We start from the raw sequence: 17,951 nt of genomic DNA on the forward strand, positions 1-17,951 counted from the left end.
AAATCAAAGGACATTTTTTAAAAATTCAGAAAGAGTAACTATATCAAGTTGGACACGATTTTCTAAATCTTGTACAATGAAAACCCCAAAACAACTAGACATTCTAGTGATGACGAAATCTCAATTAATTTTGAATCTTTTCAATTCAAAATATTTAAAAAGATACTATATAAAACTGACAGTTATCTTTTTTTCTGCTGCATTCTTCTATTCTTTTCTTCTTTTGTTTTGTACTGTCTAAACCTCTAAACATGATTATCTATTTATCATGTTCCACTATATCATTTAGCAAATTAAAATATACAGACACACACACACACATACACACACACACACACACACACACACACACACACACATATTATACGCAAACACAGATAATTTTTGTTTTTTTAAATTTTTTTTTTAATAATGTGGCTTTAATGATGATAGAATACCGACATTTTTTTTAATTTAAAGAAAGCATATTACCATCTTTTGTGTAGGTCTCCAATGACAATTTTTCTAACTTATTCAAAATTCTCCTCTCAGACGAATCTGTAATAAAATGATTCAATGAAAATAGAAGTGAGAAAGAAAAAAAGTATACACAATCATTTCCCATAATCTTGCCCTGATTTTTTTAAACACAAACATAAAACATATTTATATCTTTCCAAAACATTATAAAGGAAGTTGGACTGTAGGGCCAGACCAATCTAATTTTCTCTGTAATCTTTGGCTTCCATGGGGAATTATGGCTGGGCGAACAAGAGACTGAAAATTGAACTTAAACAATGAAAAAGAAAAAAAATGACAAGAACTACAAAATTTTAATTCTTTGCATAATCAAGGCATAAATTTCACCACCTAAAAATATCACATTAATTCAATACAAATTTGATCTGGCACAATACCATTTGTAAAAATGAAAAAATACCTTCATAACTTTAAGACTCATGGCACAAGAGTTTTTCCTAATTTCTGTAGCATCAACTGGACAGAAACAATTGCTTGCTACCCTTTGAATAGGATAACAGTCTTTCACAAGGTACTTTCTGCAAGATCTAACGCACCATTATCTATTCACTGCTGGATGGACAAAGGGGTCAGAAAAGTCCCTGATTGCCTCCTAGATGAATACCAGTCCCTTTGCTTGTAAAGTGTGTGCTCTATCATTGCTATCTGGACCCTCATTTTTAGCAATGAGTCACATACCATCCAGCCATCCTACAACAACAGCAACATTGACTCACAATGGCAAAATGCCTTGCCATTCGGCCCGAAAACTCTTTTTTCGACTTCACATATTCTGACATAAAAATGACCCCTGGCTTGCTGAAGTAAAGAGTTTGATTTGATACAATTCCAGATCTTCCATAGTCTGACAATGATAATGCGTTTTATTTTATAATGCTAGACTTCATCATGGGCAATTCAGATTGGGGATTTCACAATAGAACAATTGCAAACTAAAATTGTCAATTTTAGAATGTTGACTAGAAAAACATTTTTCCTTTTGAGCTTTAATAAGATATATTTCACATCATATGGTTGGCAAACGTGCATAAATGTTGTAATGTATGGCATTCTTGAAGAGAAAAATTCAAAAAGCAGTGCATAAAACCAAAACATTCTAAAGTAGGAGAGTATGGAATTGATTGACAAAATTTATTACCCAAATTATATTACACTTTTTGGGACAATTATAACACAGAGTAGGTGAAGTGTTGTAGAAATGAAATACGACGAATAAAACAGAAACACATGTATATACAAATGAAAACAAATACACACACACACAATCAGGTTCACATAGAAATATCAAGTAATTTAATAAACTGAAAAAAAAAAAATCAACAACTCTGACTCACCCATGACACCAGCATCAACGAAATCAATTCCAGGATTTTTTTTTAGAAGCTCCAATTTCTTTTTCACGCAAGTCTCAATGAGCGCGTCCATCAAGAGAGCCTAGGAATAAATAAAAGAAAAGGAGACAAAGAAGTTTAAATTAACATTCATCATGACCAGCTAAAAATAGATAAATAAAGTAAATGTTAGTAGTCATAGCATGTTATGGATTAAGCAAATTGTTCAATTACCTAGTTCACTTGTGACAACCTTCTTTATCTTATTATTTTAACTACAACATCAGGTTTTTGATTGAATGAGGTTCTTGTGATCAGATGAGATTATTATCATTTTCTAATGGTTGGTTGATTTGATTGTTAGGAAGTTCATCAGAATATCCTGAGATCATAATTAACACCAGACAGCTGAATAACATTGTTATGAATAAGGCTGTAAAGCAATAACTTGCAACCGTATTGTATATGAAAACCATTCATAAATGTGGTTGTGGCTTTACTATGTTCTATTCGCATACAATTTTTCAATTATAAGCCTTGGCATAAATTAGTGCAACAACCCATAAAATTACATTTTATCAGTGTTTCCCATTAACCAAGTCAAATAAAATACAAAGTAGGCAATTTTAATATCACTTGATCCAATATTGACAGCCATATTTTTTTCTCCCCCAAATACTTAATACTTATGGATCGACCTATTTGCTAATATCAAGATATTGGGACCTTTAATGGTGCACTAAAGAGGAAGGTACCATAATTTTCATTGTCTTATGGATCTGCCACATCTACAGTAATAGTCTGTCTATCTGCGTCAGTCAGTTTATGTAAAGAAGAACCAGCAACGCAATTGGTTTCAAACATTACAATAAGAATTTTAATCATTTGTATGTACTTCTCAATAGGTTTTGAGAACATGACTGCCCAAAACATTATTGCCTGGAAGACAAAAAAATATATTTGACTTCTAAGGTGGGGAAAAGTTGAGGTGCTGATCAGGCATAACTAAGTATGGTAATTAAACAAACTTGGAACTGTGTTGTACTTCCATGCAATTCAATGATAAAAGTAAAAAGCAGCATACGTACATAATCAAATATCATGTCACTACATTATTTACTTATCTCTGTCAAAGTCTACTATGCAAGAGGTTATTTCTGAATTGTTTGAAGGATTGTGGCTCTCGTTTGTTGGTTAGCTTGAAAACGATAAATAGAGATGAAAATTGAAACGGTTCATGGGAAGTTGTTATTGTTAAGAAAGATTGTAGCTTGACAGGAATGGCAAATGCAATGCAGCAAATTATAAACATATTCGCTTTTTCTCATGAGCATACATTATTCATCTGAGGTGCTCGAGCTAAAAAAACAAAACAAAAAAAAAATGGGAAACACTCAACAATAAACAGTTTTGAATAGAAATCTTACCTCCCGTGAGTAAATCTGTAACAATTTAGTGATTTGCTCCTCAGGGACATCTTCAGACTTCTCATCACAAATAAATTGTACCAGCAACGTTGGGGGAGGGTCACTGTCACCATCCCATTCCAAATCCTGATATTGCCATGACATCTGGGAGTAGGGTACAGACATCAGGTATTCCTGAGGGGGGGGGGGGGGGGGGAAGAGAGAGAAAAAGAAATCTTAATATAATATTTTAAAATTTGGGTCCCCTGATAACTCAACTGGTACAGCACTCTTCTCACTAATTATTGAATAAGGCTCAAATCTGGGAGTCAATGTTTTACTCTACCTCTCTGGTCAATCCTGCAGTTATTATGTAGCTGGGTCTTTTTCATCTAGTCAAAAGAACATTGTCATGGTTTAATGTCATTCCTAAAGGATAGCAATGTTTACTGCCAGCTAAACACTTTACAACTGAAACAAGGATAAAGTCTGACTCCATGGGCTCTGAAGGATGACTACCATATTTAATAAGTCATCTTCACAAACAAGTCATCTTCTGTACATCTCAAATTCAGCTTGGAAAGAGTCTTTGATCACAAAAAGCTCACACTTCATAAAATAGCAATCATTTTCAAGAAATTAGATGGCAAAGCCTTATTCCTTATTTACTTGGCAACCACACTCCAAAATCATTAACTGTCTGTTTGAAAATAAATACTGTTTTTTGTTACTTTAAGTGGTATTGAAAACAAATTGAGAAAGAGGAAATTAATTAACGAATAAACTAATAATTAAATAGCCTTATTAAAAATTATACAAACTGGTTTGCGTTTGTTGAAAAGACTGAGACCATCCGAATTGATGCACACTCTCACTCTTAAGTCAGGATTGGGGAGGATGAAGCGACGAATCCGACTGACTTTGGCTTCTACAATTCCAGTAAAAAATGCACCCCTAAAAACAAATTATGTAAAACGATACATTTTACACATAGGAATAAACATTTCCAGCTCTAAATTTAGCAATATTTTGTTAGAATCCGGGTTAACTTATACAAACAACTAACCAGAACATAAAAATGAACTATTCACAGTTCTTCCACTTTTCCAAATCAGCATATTAATTACCATCTACATTTTAGACCAGCAATATTTTGCACTTAGGGTTGCAAAGTTTTTTTGTTTTAAAAAAAATCTTAATTCATTATATATAACAATACCATCAGACGATACTTTAGCTATTTTCTTTCTTTTTTCTTCATACACTTTATAGAATGATTCATCTTCAAATCAATTAAAAACCACGAGCTGTTAAATTCTAAAAAAAAACAAACATTGTATTGACACGATTTGATATTAAAGCCCAATTTGATACTAAAACTATCAAAATAAGTCTGAAAAAAGAAATCAACAAAAACAAAAAAATAAAAAAAAAGCAAAATTCTATGCAGTGGAACAAACTTGACAAAATAGAAGATTTGTATGTACCCATAAAAAGGATAGGACCAGAGCACTTGAAGGTATTTCCTGTACAACTCAGTCAGACTGTCCTTGGAAGCAATGTGCTGAAGTTCCTCACTAGCTTTTTGGTGTGCATCCATGAACCGTTCCTCACATGGAGGCTGGGGAGGTTTGTCTTTTTTGGTGAACATTGGGAATCGACTTTGGGCATACATATGCTCAGGGTAAAATCTCACCAAGTTTGCTCTGTAATAAAATGGGGTGAAATTGAATTGTTCATAGCAAGCTTCCTTTTTCAGTTTTGGTGACAAGAAGGATAAGATGAAAAACTTTGTTCAAAGAGAAGATAAGAATTTACTAGAATTAGTGATTTATATTTCAGCCAATACACATATGACGCCTTCGATCGAATGAAGAGGTTCACAAAAGAGTTGTTTCTCTATCAGGACCAAAGGAATCTCTCCTGTTAATAGTGAAAAGAAGAAAAATGTCTTGGTTCGGACATGTTTCTCGCCATGAGTCAAGGGCAAAAACCATTATGCAAGGGACATTGGAGGGAGGTAGAAGGACGACAAAGAAAATGCTAGATGGACAGTGTAAAGGAATGGACAGGGATGGACAGCCAAACACTAATGAGGTAAGCTGAGATCACATCTGATCTGAATGGGGGACCCTTACAGCAAAATGATCTCTCATGTCTCCTCTTCGATCACCTTCGTCAGAGGTGTGAGTGAGGTGAGGTAACACACTGAAAGATAGATAGTTAGTAAGTAGTACAATGAATTTATGAACAATAACTGCTTACCTCGAAAATTTAGAATCATTCTTAACGGTTAACCTATGTCTTAGACCAATGGGGTCAAGTAGTTCTACCGGCTAACAGGGTAAAAAAAATCAATTAAAAAATGTAGACACCATTGAAATTAATCAAATGTGTTTGAAAATGAATGTCTGTCCTATTTACAATATTGGCTACTTGTCCACAGCTTACATGTTTGGTAAATGCGGTATGTCAGTCAGAAAAATTCTTTAAAAATTATTTCTAATTTGTTTGTTCACCAAAAAAAAAATCTCCCCCCCCCCACTTTAAGAGCTAGCTGTATACCATTCTACTAAATATACATACCCAACCAAAATAAAAAAGCAAAAAAGTTAAAAAAAAAAAAAAAAAGAAATAGAAAGAAATCAATACAAGCTTTCTCCCTTACCAAAAAAAATAAAAATAAAAAGGAAATAAAAACAAAAAACCTAACAAATTATTTCCTCCCCCCCCCCCCCCCACAACTCAAAAAGATTTTTAAAATACCTGTAATCTGCTAAGACGTGTTGTTGAGGGTCATAAGATCCAAGGTGAATGAGGCCCTGAATACCAGCCAGGTAATGGTAGTCTTCATCATGCAGGATATAACGTTCTTCTATCACATTATATTTGGCCTCATGATACAGCAAGCATAAAATTTGCTCATTGTGAATCTGAAAAGAACATAATATATATATATATATATATATATATATATATATATATATATATATATATATATATATAATATATATATATATATATATATATATATATATAAACTGCAAGTTTATTACAGTCCCAGTGGTCTCACTACTATTATTGTTATCACTATTACCATCATCATCATCATCATTATTATTGTTAACATTATTATTATTATTATTATTATTATTATTATTATTATTATTATTATTATTATTATTATTATTATTATTATTATTATTATCATTATTATTATTATTGTTATTATCATTATTATTATTATTGTTATTATCATTATTTTTACTATTATTATTATTATTATTGTTATTATTATTATTATGATTACTATTATTATTATTATTATTATTATTATTATTATTATTATTATTATTATTATTATTATTATTATTATTATTATTATTATTATTATAATTATTATCATTATTATTATTATCATCTTCAGCTTCATTATTATTATTATTATTATTATTATTATTATTATTATTATTATTATTATTATTATTATTATTATTATTATTATCATTATTATTATTATTATTATTATTATTATTATTATTATTATTATTATTATCATTATTACTATTATTATTCTTTATTATTAATATTATTATTATTATTATTATTATGATTTATATTATTATTATTATTATTATTATTATTATTATTATTATTATTATTATTATATAACTCTTCGGACAACCTAGTTGTTATTAAATAGCTAGCCTTGTTAGACCTGATGAAAATTATTTGCAATAGACTAGTGCCCTATCCAACGGTTAACAGTTTAAAAAAAAACAGAAACCAGGATAAGCTGTCATCCTCAAAAGGTGCTAAACTTGTCACATGATACAATTTTTAAACAAATACTTCAAATTAAACATGATCAAAGCGCTTAATAACAGATCCCTAGACAACAGCAACACTTAATATGTAGGACGAAGTATGATACCTGTTAGATGATATTAAAATTTGTTTCAGAGAAAGATATCGGTGTTAGTGGCTAGGTGCTCATTTTACACCTGAGTACGCTGAGAGAATGTGAGTACAGAGCCTTTTCCAAGGACTCAACTATGTACTGCTGGGAAGCCTGGATCTTCCGATCCGAAGGCAAGTGCCATTCCATGAGACCACATAGCCTAATTAAGGAGGGGGGGGGGGGAGGGGGTTGGGGTGGGAGAGTTAAACAGATTGTCATAATGACTACAAAGGAGCAAAATTATAGCATGTCTCTCCAGATATTATGCCTATATAATAAGTCCTATGTTAACACCTGCTATAATGAACAATTTGATATATCAGTGTCCCCAAATTGTGAAAAAAAATAGGCCACTCCCCAAAAATATTTGAAATGACCTGTCTAGACTAAAATTATGATGATGATGATGATGATGTTGTTGTTGATGACGATGATCGTGATGATGATTATGATGCTATTCATGTGTGTGTGTGTGTACGTGTGTATATACAATATGTCAATATATTGTGTTATGTATGTTCTTCATAATATTAATATTGTAATAGTACCTGTAACCAAATGATAAATTGCCATTATTTAAAGGATGAATAAGATATATTATTATTATTATTATTATTATTATTATTATATTATTATTATTATTATTATTATTATTATTATTATTATTATTATTATTATTATTATTATTATTATTATTATTAATATTAGCATTTGTGAAAAAAAGAAAATTCGAAACTCTCACATGCATTTCTTGGTCCTTCCTGAAAAAGACATCTCTCATCATCATCAGCACTGGCTCACCTGTGAAATTTTAAGAATATTTAAAGTCACAAATGAGGAACAGGTGTACATGAAATAATGCCAGATAAAGCAGAAAGAAAAATACAATAAATTTATACATATATCTCCAAAATATCACACTGCTTAAACTAGGGATTGTTCATCAAATGTCCTACCATTTAACCATTCTTATTGGCTGAAGAAGGGTTTTGGGCCTGAAACGTTCCATGTTTGGTATTTTGTCATTTTTGAAGCTGTTATATTCATTTTTGTTTATTACTTTTTACAGTCCACAGCTTCTAGCAGCTTTGTATCATTTTTACCATTTCACCACAAAGATTGCCCGATTGATAAGGCAATTTTATTGCTCATATTCTTCACATTGGATTTCTAAAATATTAAAATAGCATTTGCTCAATAGAGATTAGTATTCTATAATATCATCCAGTTAAAAAAAAAGGACTAACACACATCACACATCACACAAACCTATACACACACACACACACACACACACATATACGCACACAAATGCACATGTACATACATGAATAAATTACAGGTCAATTTCGCATGTGAACTAAAGACTTCCCTCTATCTACAATTTTTAAAATCATATCTAATATGTACTTTAAACATTAGCTTATATCCATCTCTAAATGCCTTTGCAATGCTTCATTAATTCTCCATATTCACTTGTTGTTGTATAGAAATCAATTCAATTACATACAGTAGATGACACGGGCCGGGTATGTATTTTTGTCATATTATTCTTATAGTATGCACCACGGCTGGGTTGAGCGCCATATTTCTGTGTCCAAAAAGAGATTTTTTAAAAATTGCTTTATATTCATAAGTATGTTCGTTCTCCCCTTGTTTACAAAGCACTGATTGTGTTATGTATAATTCCAATTGGTTTGCAGTAGATTAGCATCATATCCAGATGGCAGCATGCATGCCATCATTACTGTTGGTTTGAAGCATCAGATACAAAGATAAATTTTTGGTTCAGATGGATTACTAAAAAAAAAGAAGGAAATTACTAAGCACAGCTTCCAACAGTGCACATTTTTTTTTTATCCAGCATTAGTTGGGTGGCTGGGTCTAATTTCAATGCTTTGAAGTGCATCATATTCTGACAATTTTATGTAGTTATTAGTAAATTTTAAAACAAATACAGAAAAAGGGATAAATTCCAGCTTCACAAACTCTAAAGTAGCTACAAAACTTGGTGAGCCAAATTTAAGTTCCCATAGAAAATCACTGTTTTAATTCAGGATCAGGGACATGACATTTCATTAAAAAATAAATCGTTATCCTGACTGTCATCTAAAATTTCGTAATGAACAAAACTTACTATCATGAATATCCTCATTTGGACAATCTGTGTATTTTGCACACAACTGGTCCCATCTCTGCACTACTAAGAATGGATTATGGTGAGCCTTGAGTCGCAATTCTGAGGGGTATGCACAATGACGATGGAATGATTCAGCAAGTATATTTTAAGACCTTAATTTAATCTGAATTTTTATGATGTCATTCAAATAAAACAATAGGTCATATGACAGTTCATTTGAAAGGGGTTAGAGGCTGCCTGAATCCTGGGAACATAAAATACTGATAAAAAGGTGAAAATGGGTCCACTTTGGAATTATATAATTTCAGTTTTCACCTTTTACATATGTATTTTTGAATATTTTACATATCTTAGGCAAAATGCTTGTCATTTAATATTGATTGATAAAAACAGAAAAGATTAGTCTAAAAATTGAACGCTTTAAAACTGACTACAACATAAAATGAGGTTTTAATGTAAACATTTATGTTCTTAGTTGATCTAAAGCATACATTGACATAAATAAGTTGGAAAAAAAATTTATCAGTTTGATAATAATATTTTCACTCTTTACAATGGACCATATTATATATAGGAAGCCTATTTTATAACCCCATGCTTTATAGTTGTTCTTTTTTAAAATTATTATATCATGTTATACAATTTTCCCTGCAAAAAAAACATCAGCTCTGGATCGAACTTTGTAGGCAAGAAAGTGATGGATACAGTATGCCTGAAGTAAAGAAATGATACATTATAAAACACGCACATTTTTTAAATACAGAAAACATATTTATATGAAAGATTTCCGTGAGTTCATTACGCCATACCTTTTATAAATGTCATTGAATATTGGCAGGTAGTTAGTCATATATAAGAGTTGTGGGATGGTCTGTAAAGTGCCTTACCCAAGGAATATAACAATGCCAAACAAATATCAGGCAGGCTTTAGGATAGGCCAAAGAACAAAAGACCACTTGTTAAAATTAAGTCAAAAAATAATAGATGACTTCCATGATAGTAAACATACTGTCGCCGTTTTTGTTGATCTCCAACAAGCCTATGACAAAGTATGGAGGAAAGGGTTGTTATAAAAAATGATGGGCTACGGAATTGATGGAAAACACTATTTCTGAATTAAACAATTTCTAAGTAACAGAACAATCCAAACAAAACTTAATAACGGACTGTCGAACAGAGAAGTATTAGAGGAAGGTCTCCCACAAGGAACCTGCCTCAGCTGTACTCTCTTTCTTATTTTCATAAATGATCTACCAGAAGTACTACAGACAGAAAAAGGCCAATAAGATCATGATTTAGTTATGAGGTACACTACGAAACACCCACCAATAGCTTCCAATAGGCTAAATGAAGATTTAGACAGCTTAAACACCTTCTGTGATAAATGAAAGCTAAAAGTAAATAGCAATAAAATAGTCTACTCTATATTTACTAAGAGTCATCCTGTTTCCAAGAAAGAAATAACTCTCTCCATGCCATCCAAGGCCATCGACTCGAAAAAGAAGAAAACCCCACATATCTAAGCATACAGTTAGACAGACAACTAACTTTGAACAAACACATTCAGAATGTATAAATCAAAGACCGAAAGAGACTCCAGTTACCAAAATCACTAGCCAGTACTTATTGGGGAGCAGACAAAAAGACGCTTCGACAACTTTATTTAGGCTATGTGCATTCCGTCATGGACTACAATCTTGCCCTCCAAAATGTAGGTAGTAAAAACACAAATAAAACCTTGGACAGAGTACAAAATCAAGCTGAGAATCAGCAGTGCTAGAAATGGTTGAAAGATACAAACAGAAAGATGAAAACCATCCAAACATAATTCTGGCAGAGAAATGGAGACCAAGAACATGATTACAACAAATATCCCTGCTACACATTGCTGACAACTTGAACAAAAGACACAGACTCCCAGAAAACAGAGAAAAATCAATTTTTAACAGTCAAAAACATCCATAAATCGAACTGAACCCCCCCCCCCCCCAAAAAAAAAAAATTAAAAAAAAGAAAGACACACCTCATAGAAGAAACGACAAGAAATAAAACCAAATCAGATATACAAACATTAGAAATGAAGACACAAGAATACCCAGATAACTGGATACATGTTTACGCAGAAGGATCTGCCCACAAAGGAACTAAAAATGCTGGGTATGGGTTTGTAGTAGAATACCCAGATCAAACCTGTGATGAAATCCACAATTCCTGTGGAAGCTCCTGCGCAAAACTAAGAGGAGAGGCAGTTGCAATAGAAGCCTCACTACGACACCTCTCCTCTGTTTTCCAGCTAAACCCTTCAAAACTTTCCCACACTGTCATATTCAGAGATTCCAAATCAGTTCTCCAAGCTCTGGATTTAAATAAACTCTCCTCAACCTTCCATAGCTTAGATCTAGATGAATTCCTTACACTTACAACACACAGAGTAGACTTATCTCTCCATAATGCAGACAGACTAGCCACACTTGGATCAACACTTTTGCAACCATCAATTCCAGTATCCTTAGGCACAGTGATACAAATAATCAAAATAAAAAAGAAAGAAGAACAGTTGGGCAATTAGTACCACCATGTATGTTTACCTATACGACTATTCCTGTAAAGGCCGATAGCCTAAATAAGCTCAGAAGACACATGCAACCAAGAACACAACACATACCGCTCAACAGCCATTTAAGCAAAATTACAAAAGACACATCCCCTTCCTGCCCCTTATGTCAACACCCCATGAAACAGTAGCACACCACTTGCTTGAATGTCAACCTCTTGAAGACCTGAGATGCACATTACTCCCACCAAATCCAAGCATCAGTAACACACTGTATAGCCACCTGGGACAACTACAAAAGAAGTCTAACTTCTACGTCATGGCACAAGACCAAAGGGATAGAGCTCAGGTGGTCGCTGGTTCCAATAAGTAAGTAAGTAACAATGCCAGTTTTTTATCATTGTTGCACATTTAATCAATGATAGTGTTAAACATGACTTTAAAACATGAGGTGATGCTGTAATGACTCGACCATCAATGTTATCATTTTGTTTTTGTTTTTGTTTGTTTTTAAGGGTTTTACGGCGCTTGCAACACATTTAGGTTATATCAGCACCAGTAAAAAGGAAGAAAATGGGATAGTAAAAAGTTATAGAATTACAATTAAAGCACCCAAGAAAAACCAAGAGAAAGGGGAACTGAGAACAAATAGGGATCAGATGTAGATTCCAAGAGCACACCGCCAATGTACTTAGTTTGAAATCACCTACAAGTCTCATCCAGACACAAGCACAAATCCCAACAAAGAGGAACACACTCAAATGCTTACATTATACATTCAAATAAAAATAATAATACATAACAGAGAGATGATTTACAAGGAAAAACATATCATCTCCCAAAACAATAATTATGCATTTGACTGTTTCCCTCCCAGCCAGGACTCCGGCCAGTGCCAGGACAAAACCAAGTAATCTCATTCCGAGACAAAGACAGAAAGCATGTTGGAAAACAGATATTAGGGATAGAAGACACAGTATGTACCTCCCTGCCCGCTATGGGAGGTCAGGATCCCCACCCAGAATGTTATCATTTTCAAAATACAAACTCATAGAGTGAAAAGTGTGGCATACCAAGAATAGGTGACACGAGCCATAAGCTAAAGACATCTTGTGCCTCTGGCGGTAATCCCTGCTCCTGAAGAATCAAAGAAAGGAGACTACTGCTACAAGTAAGGGGTGCATCCTCTAATGTGAAGTGAATTCCTGTGCGATCACGTAAGTAGACAACTAGGTTCATAACTGGGGAATAAACATAGTATAAAAATAGACATTTGTAAAATAAATGTGGAGAATCGTAAAAAAAATTCAAAACAAATTTGAAATTGTGGATTCATATTTAAAACAATCACAATTATATGTTTCAGATACTTCAAGAAATCCTGTTGAAGTTTTCTTTATTTCCATGCATGAATATATGTGTAATTGTGGAGAAGGGCATTTATACCATTTGTTGTAATAATATGTGTGTAACTGGCCACAAGTATCTCAGTTATCCCTGTTCTCTATGTAAAGATATAAAAATATTTAGATCTTTAAAGCCTTACCATCATCTAGAGGAGGAGGCATCATTTCTCTGTTCTCCTCATTATCTCCTTCAATGTCCAAACTTTGATCTCTTAATTCCATCTGCTATGAAAAAAATATATATAATAAAATAGACGTCATATTTCAATAATCGTTACTTTTACTTCCATAATTTCAATTATAATTTATAGAAAAATGCATAAATTTCAATAAACTTATTAGAATACTCTTTGAATCCCTTAACATGCATTTGAATCAATGAATTCGCAATTCAAACCAAATATTTTAGCAAGATGCTTTTCACTTGGGCATTTGAATTGCATGATAATATCCAAAGTGCTGGAAAACTATTTTTCTTTTAAAGGCTGTTCATTCTGATTAAACTACTGGAGTATGGAGGAAAAGCATAGATCTTTTTCAAATGAAACCTTTTGAGGTCGATATTGATATCACCACATTTACTTTGTTAACACTAAATAGGATCTTGGATCAACTTCGTCTTTACATTGTATACCTCTGATGATATTTTCCGTAAAGGCTTGTAAAATCCAGACACTAAACTCCACTATAGTAAAACTCAGAAACATTTGAAAAATGTAATTAGCTTGACACACAGTCATATTCGATATTGATGCTATGCATTTAGTTTAAAAAACTCATTAAATCTGCTGGCAAGATATAGTGTACCAATATGCAAAACAATGTGTCACTTTAAACGTTTATGGACTGGCTAATACTATGTAGTGAGAACTACTCATAAAAATGACAAAGAGCTGAGTGACATCAATTTCGTTCTTTCTATAGTTACACATACTATTTACTCTAAGGCATATCTGGATAGTCTCCTCCTTCTTCTTGTATAGTAACCCTGTCACATATATTTTTATGATATAAAATGGTATTAATATTATGTGGTCACTGTCGTATCATACATAGGAAACAAATGTGTAAAATGAAAATAACTGGTTCCAATCTCATTTGAAGTGTGAAACCAGTCCTTTTGGGAGGACTGGATACAGACATTGTACAAATGATCTTCTGATTTCAGAGTGATGGCATCTTATTTTCTGACCTTAATATAAATAAATGCTGATACATGCTGCTTAAAATAGTAATATGCCACCTTATGATTATGATTCAATATGTAACCTATTAATTGTTAATCATCCTAGGACTGGTTACACACTTCCATGGAGTTTTGAGCTGGAAGAGAAGAAGGTGTGACGTCACAACTTCTGCTTAACCATAATAGTAGAGAGATATTATATGTGGAGACGAACTAAAAAAGTAATCTGCTAATATTTCAATTCCAGAAAAAAATCACTTGACATAAATCCTGAATGGGCTTCATATCACTTGATTTTTGGGTTATCACGTGAAATCATGACAGGTTGAAGAATTGAGAGTGGGCAGTGTTTAATGCTACAGTAGTGTGTCACCACTCTATTAGAGACAAAGAGGGCGGGCATTGCAGTATTAGACACTTTTTTGAAACTCTGCTCTTTTAAACATTTATCCACATTCCAGAATATGGAAAGTTTCAAACTGCCCATAGAAATAAGTAAAGTTAATAAAATATCAATAAAAACATAAAATTAACAAACAACAAATCAGTCGATGGATACTAGATTACTATATATACACAATATGCGTCAACATTCATCTAAGTGTCATGGCCGAATGGTTAAGTCTCTGCTTTAGAAGGCTTGTCAGAATCGACGCTGTGTGTTCGAATCCTGGTTCCACCACTTTAAGATTTTTTTTTTCCATCTTCTCTCTACAGAGCGTTGCCAATGATAAATGTCCCATCCAGCCCCCCCCCCTCTCTCTCTCTCTCTCTCTCTCTCTCTCTCTCTTGGTTTCTTTCTTTCAAATTGTCATATTCATCCCCACTCCGATCTCAAGTCAATAAGTATATTCTAAAAAGAATAAATAATTTAAAAGCAAACAAACAAAAATATTCAGAGAGCGACCAAATGGTCAGAGAGAAAAAAAAAAAATTTGAATTAAAAATATTTTTAAAGAGAATCATGCTCAGAAACGGAACAAGGTCAAACAAAATAGGAGAAAAGATAGACTCGCTCCAAAAAAATTTAAAAAAAGAGAAAGAAAAAAGGAGCGATTGGATTTGAATCTGTGCAGGAAGAGGAACAAAATGAAAGGTGGTCTAACCCACTGAGCTGTCTATCCACACCGATATTGGTGTATCTTAAAAATTCATATATTTGTTTTGATAGTTATTTTCAACTCTGATTCGAATAATAAGTTGTTGGATCTAGTTTTGTGGAAGTTTGATAATAAATTGTGAAGAGGTCAGGAAAAAATATAGGTGTGGTCGGTTGTGGGGCAAACAGCACCTAGGCCCAGGGATTCGTCAGCGAAATAAACAAATTCCCGGTCATCATGAATATCCCCAAAATTGTGGTCAGAATGAATAAATTATAGAAACAAAAGAAGATCAATAAAGTTAATAGGTAGTGAAAATTTTAATGTTGATGGACTATGAACCGTTTGATGATTAACAGTTTCTTGCATGTTGAAAAAAAAAGAAGGCGAATAACCAGTTTGATAGTTCAGTTCAAAGTGTCAAAAACTTACATTTCATTGATCCATTTTCTTTTTTTTTTAAAGATGGATTTGGCATTTGAGCACTATTTACTTTCATCTTGTGTTAGATATATCACATGGTATTACTAGAATTAACTGATTTGGGACACAAATAACCATTGGCATTTTTTTCAGCATATTTGTATTTTTGCACGTCTAGTTTGGCATTTTGCATAAAATGTTTCTGCCAACTTGATAAATGTCTCTGCCAATAATAAAAAAATCCAGGTTTTTTATTTTTGGCAGACAGGTGTGTCTGCCAATAATCAGTTTTCTTTATTGGCAGACATGTCTGAGAATAACGACAGCTGTTTTGCTAATAAACTGCCACTGCTGCTGACTGAAAATAATATTGACATCGATTGAAATAGCAAAACAAAACAAAATATGCCCCTATATTGAAGGCCCAAAGACAATATCAATAACCAAAGACAAAAACTGTGTAAGTGTAAGTTTGTTTTTTCAGTTCAGACAATACAGTTCAGTACAGGTCCCTTACCCCTATCCACTATTTAATCTCGCTATCAACTTTAACATCAATCGAAAATATAGTTACCTGTTTACTTTGTGCCATTGCTCGAATGGCAGAATATTATATCTAAAACTCGGCTGAGAGGGGTGTGTTATTATTATATTATAATTATTATATTATGGACACTTCACTATTTTAGTTTTACGTGGTTACTAAAAGCGGTCATAACAACAGAAAATAATAAGAACTGTGGTTTCCGTCCTCCAGTGGACTGAATACACAGCTGTGTTTTCCGTCCACCAGTGGACTGAACAGACAGCTGTGTATTCAGTCCACCGGAAGAGATTATACGGGCTAAACTGTTTGACAGAGCGCGAGAAGGCGAGGTGGCCGGCTGTTTTAGCACAGCGCAACTGTAACCGGGGTGGGATGAGTTAGGGGTTCGAGCTCCTTTCTAGGCATAATATTTTCTTTCTTCCTTTTTTTTTTTGGTACTCCCGTGGCAAAAATTCTTAATTTTCAACTTCAACACGTTGACACCATTCCTGATTACTAGAGAAGGTTGATTGACTTTTAACATTTTTTATTTATTTAGTTTTACTCACTTTTAAATGTATTATTTTAATTTAGGACACAGAGAGACGTAACAACTTATTGCATTCCTTGTACGTAACAATATGAATCCGAGAAAAACGAAACAAAAACCAACAGTCAAAACAAAAACCAACCAAAAAAAAATAAAAAAAAAAAAGATAAGAGAACAACTTGATAGTTATAGGGTTTGAATTTGTTTAAGAGAGCGTCAGAGAGAGAGAGAGAGAGAGAGAGAGAGAGAGAGAGAGAGAGAGAGAGAGAGAAGGGGGGGAGGGGGGTGATGGGAAATATTAGAGAAGAGGGGGGGGGGGTGTTAAGGACTGCTTTGTAGCTACTTGTACACGCACGATTTTTGTGTGTGGCTCCAATCCTTGAGCCGCAAGGAAGGTGGTGGGATCTACATGCTTTTAAGGACTCTATTGTTTTTTAAAGGTTTGATGGCGCCTATAAAACGTTGGGGTCATTTTAGGGCTAGTAGAAAAGAAGAAAATGGGATACCAGTCAAAAACTAGTTTTACAAGTTATATTAGCACTAGAAAAAAGAATAAGGCAAAGGGAAATGGTTCAAAAAGGGAACATGTGTAGATTCCAATAGCGGACAATCTGTGTATGTAGTTTGAGATCACCCAATAGTCTCACCAGACACAAGTACGTGATACAACTAAAACAGATAGACTCTCTTACAAATCATTATATAACAACAACAAAACTAAATAAATACAACACTACATAACAAAGAAGTGACTTACAGGGGGGGGGGAATCTCCTTAAACTAACTATACACATAACTGTCAAGGTCTCCGGTCAGGGCTGGGACAAAACCAAGTAATTTTATTCCAAG

At 33.1% G+C, this 17,951-nt stretch overlaps 1 protein-coding gene across 2 annotated transcripts in view; it reads right to left on the bottom strand.

Annotated features, from left to right (window-relative positions):
* LOC144977917 (putative FERM domain-containing protein FRMD8P1) overlaps positions 1–16,767 on the bottom strand; it is a 17,285-nt gene extending 518 nt beyond the window's left edge. The window contains exons 1-11 of one of the 2 annotated variants that reach the window (XM_078923339.1): positions 16,601–16,767; positions 13,458–13,539; positions 12,985–13,152; positions 9,355–9,456; positions 7,960–8,018; positions 6,023–6,189; positions 4,744–4,962; positions 4,078–4,210; positions 3,278–3,451; positions 1,854–1,953; positions 472–537 (exon numbers count right to left, since the gene is read on the bottom strand). In XM_078923339.1, coding sequence (XP_078779465.1) covers positions 472–537; positions 1,854–1,953; positions 3,278–3,451; positions 4,078–4,210; positions 4,744–4,962; positions 6,023–6,189; positions 7,960–8,018; positions 9,355–9,456; positions 12,985–13,152; positions 13,458–13,539; positions 16,601–16,618 — 1,288 coding nt within the window. In that variant the 5' untranslated portion in view covers positions 16,619–16,767. Of the gene's footprint in view, positions 1–471; positions 538–1,853; positions 1,954–3,277; positions 3,452–4,077; positions 4,211–4,743; positions 4,963–6,022; positions 6,190–7,959; positions 8,019–9,354; positions 9,457–12,984; positions 13,153–13,457; positions 13,543–16,600 lie in introns of both variants that reach the window. The other variant, XM_078923333.1, reaches the window with a different exon arrangement.
* Positions 16,768–17,951: the final 1,184 nt, after the last annotated feature.

Source organism: Berghia stephanieae, chromosome 1 (genome assembly GCF_034508935.2).
Source record: "Berghia stephanieae isolate SIO BIC M18660-M18661 chromosome 1, UCSD_Bste_1.3, whole genome shotgun sequence".
In the NCBI taxonomy this organism is placed as follows: Eukaryota; Metazoa; Mollusca; class Gastropoda; order Nudibranchia; family Aeolidiidae; genus Berghia; species Berghia stephanieae.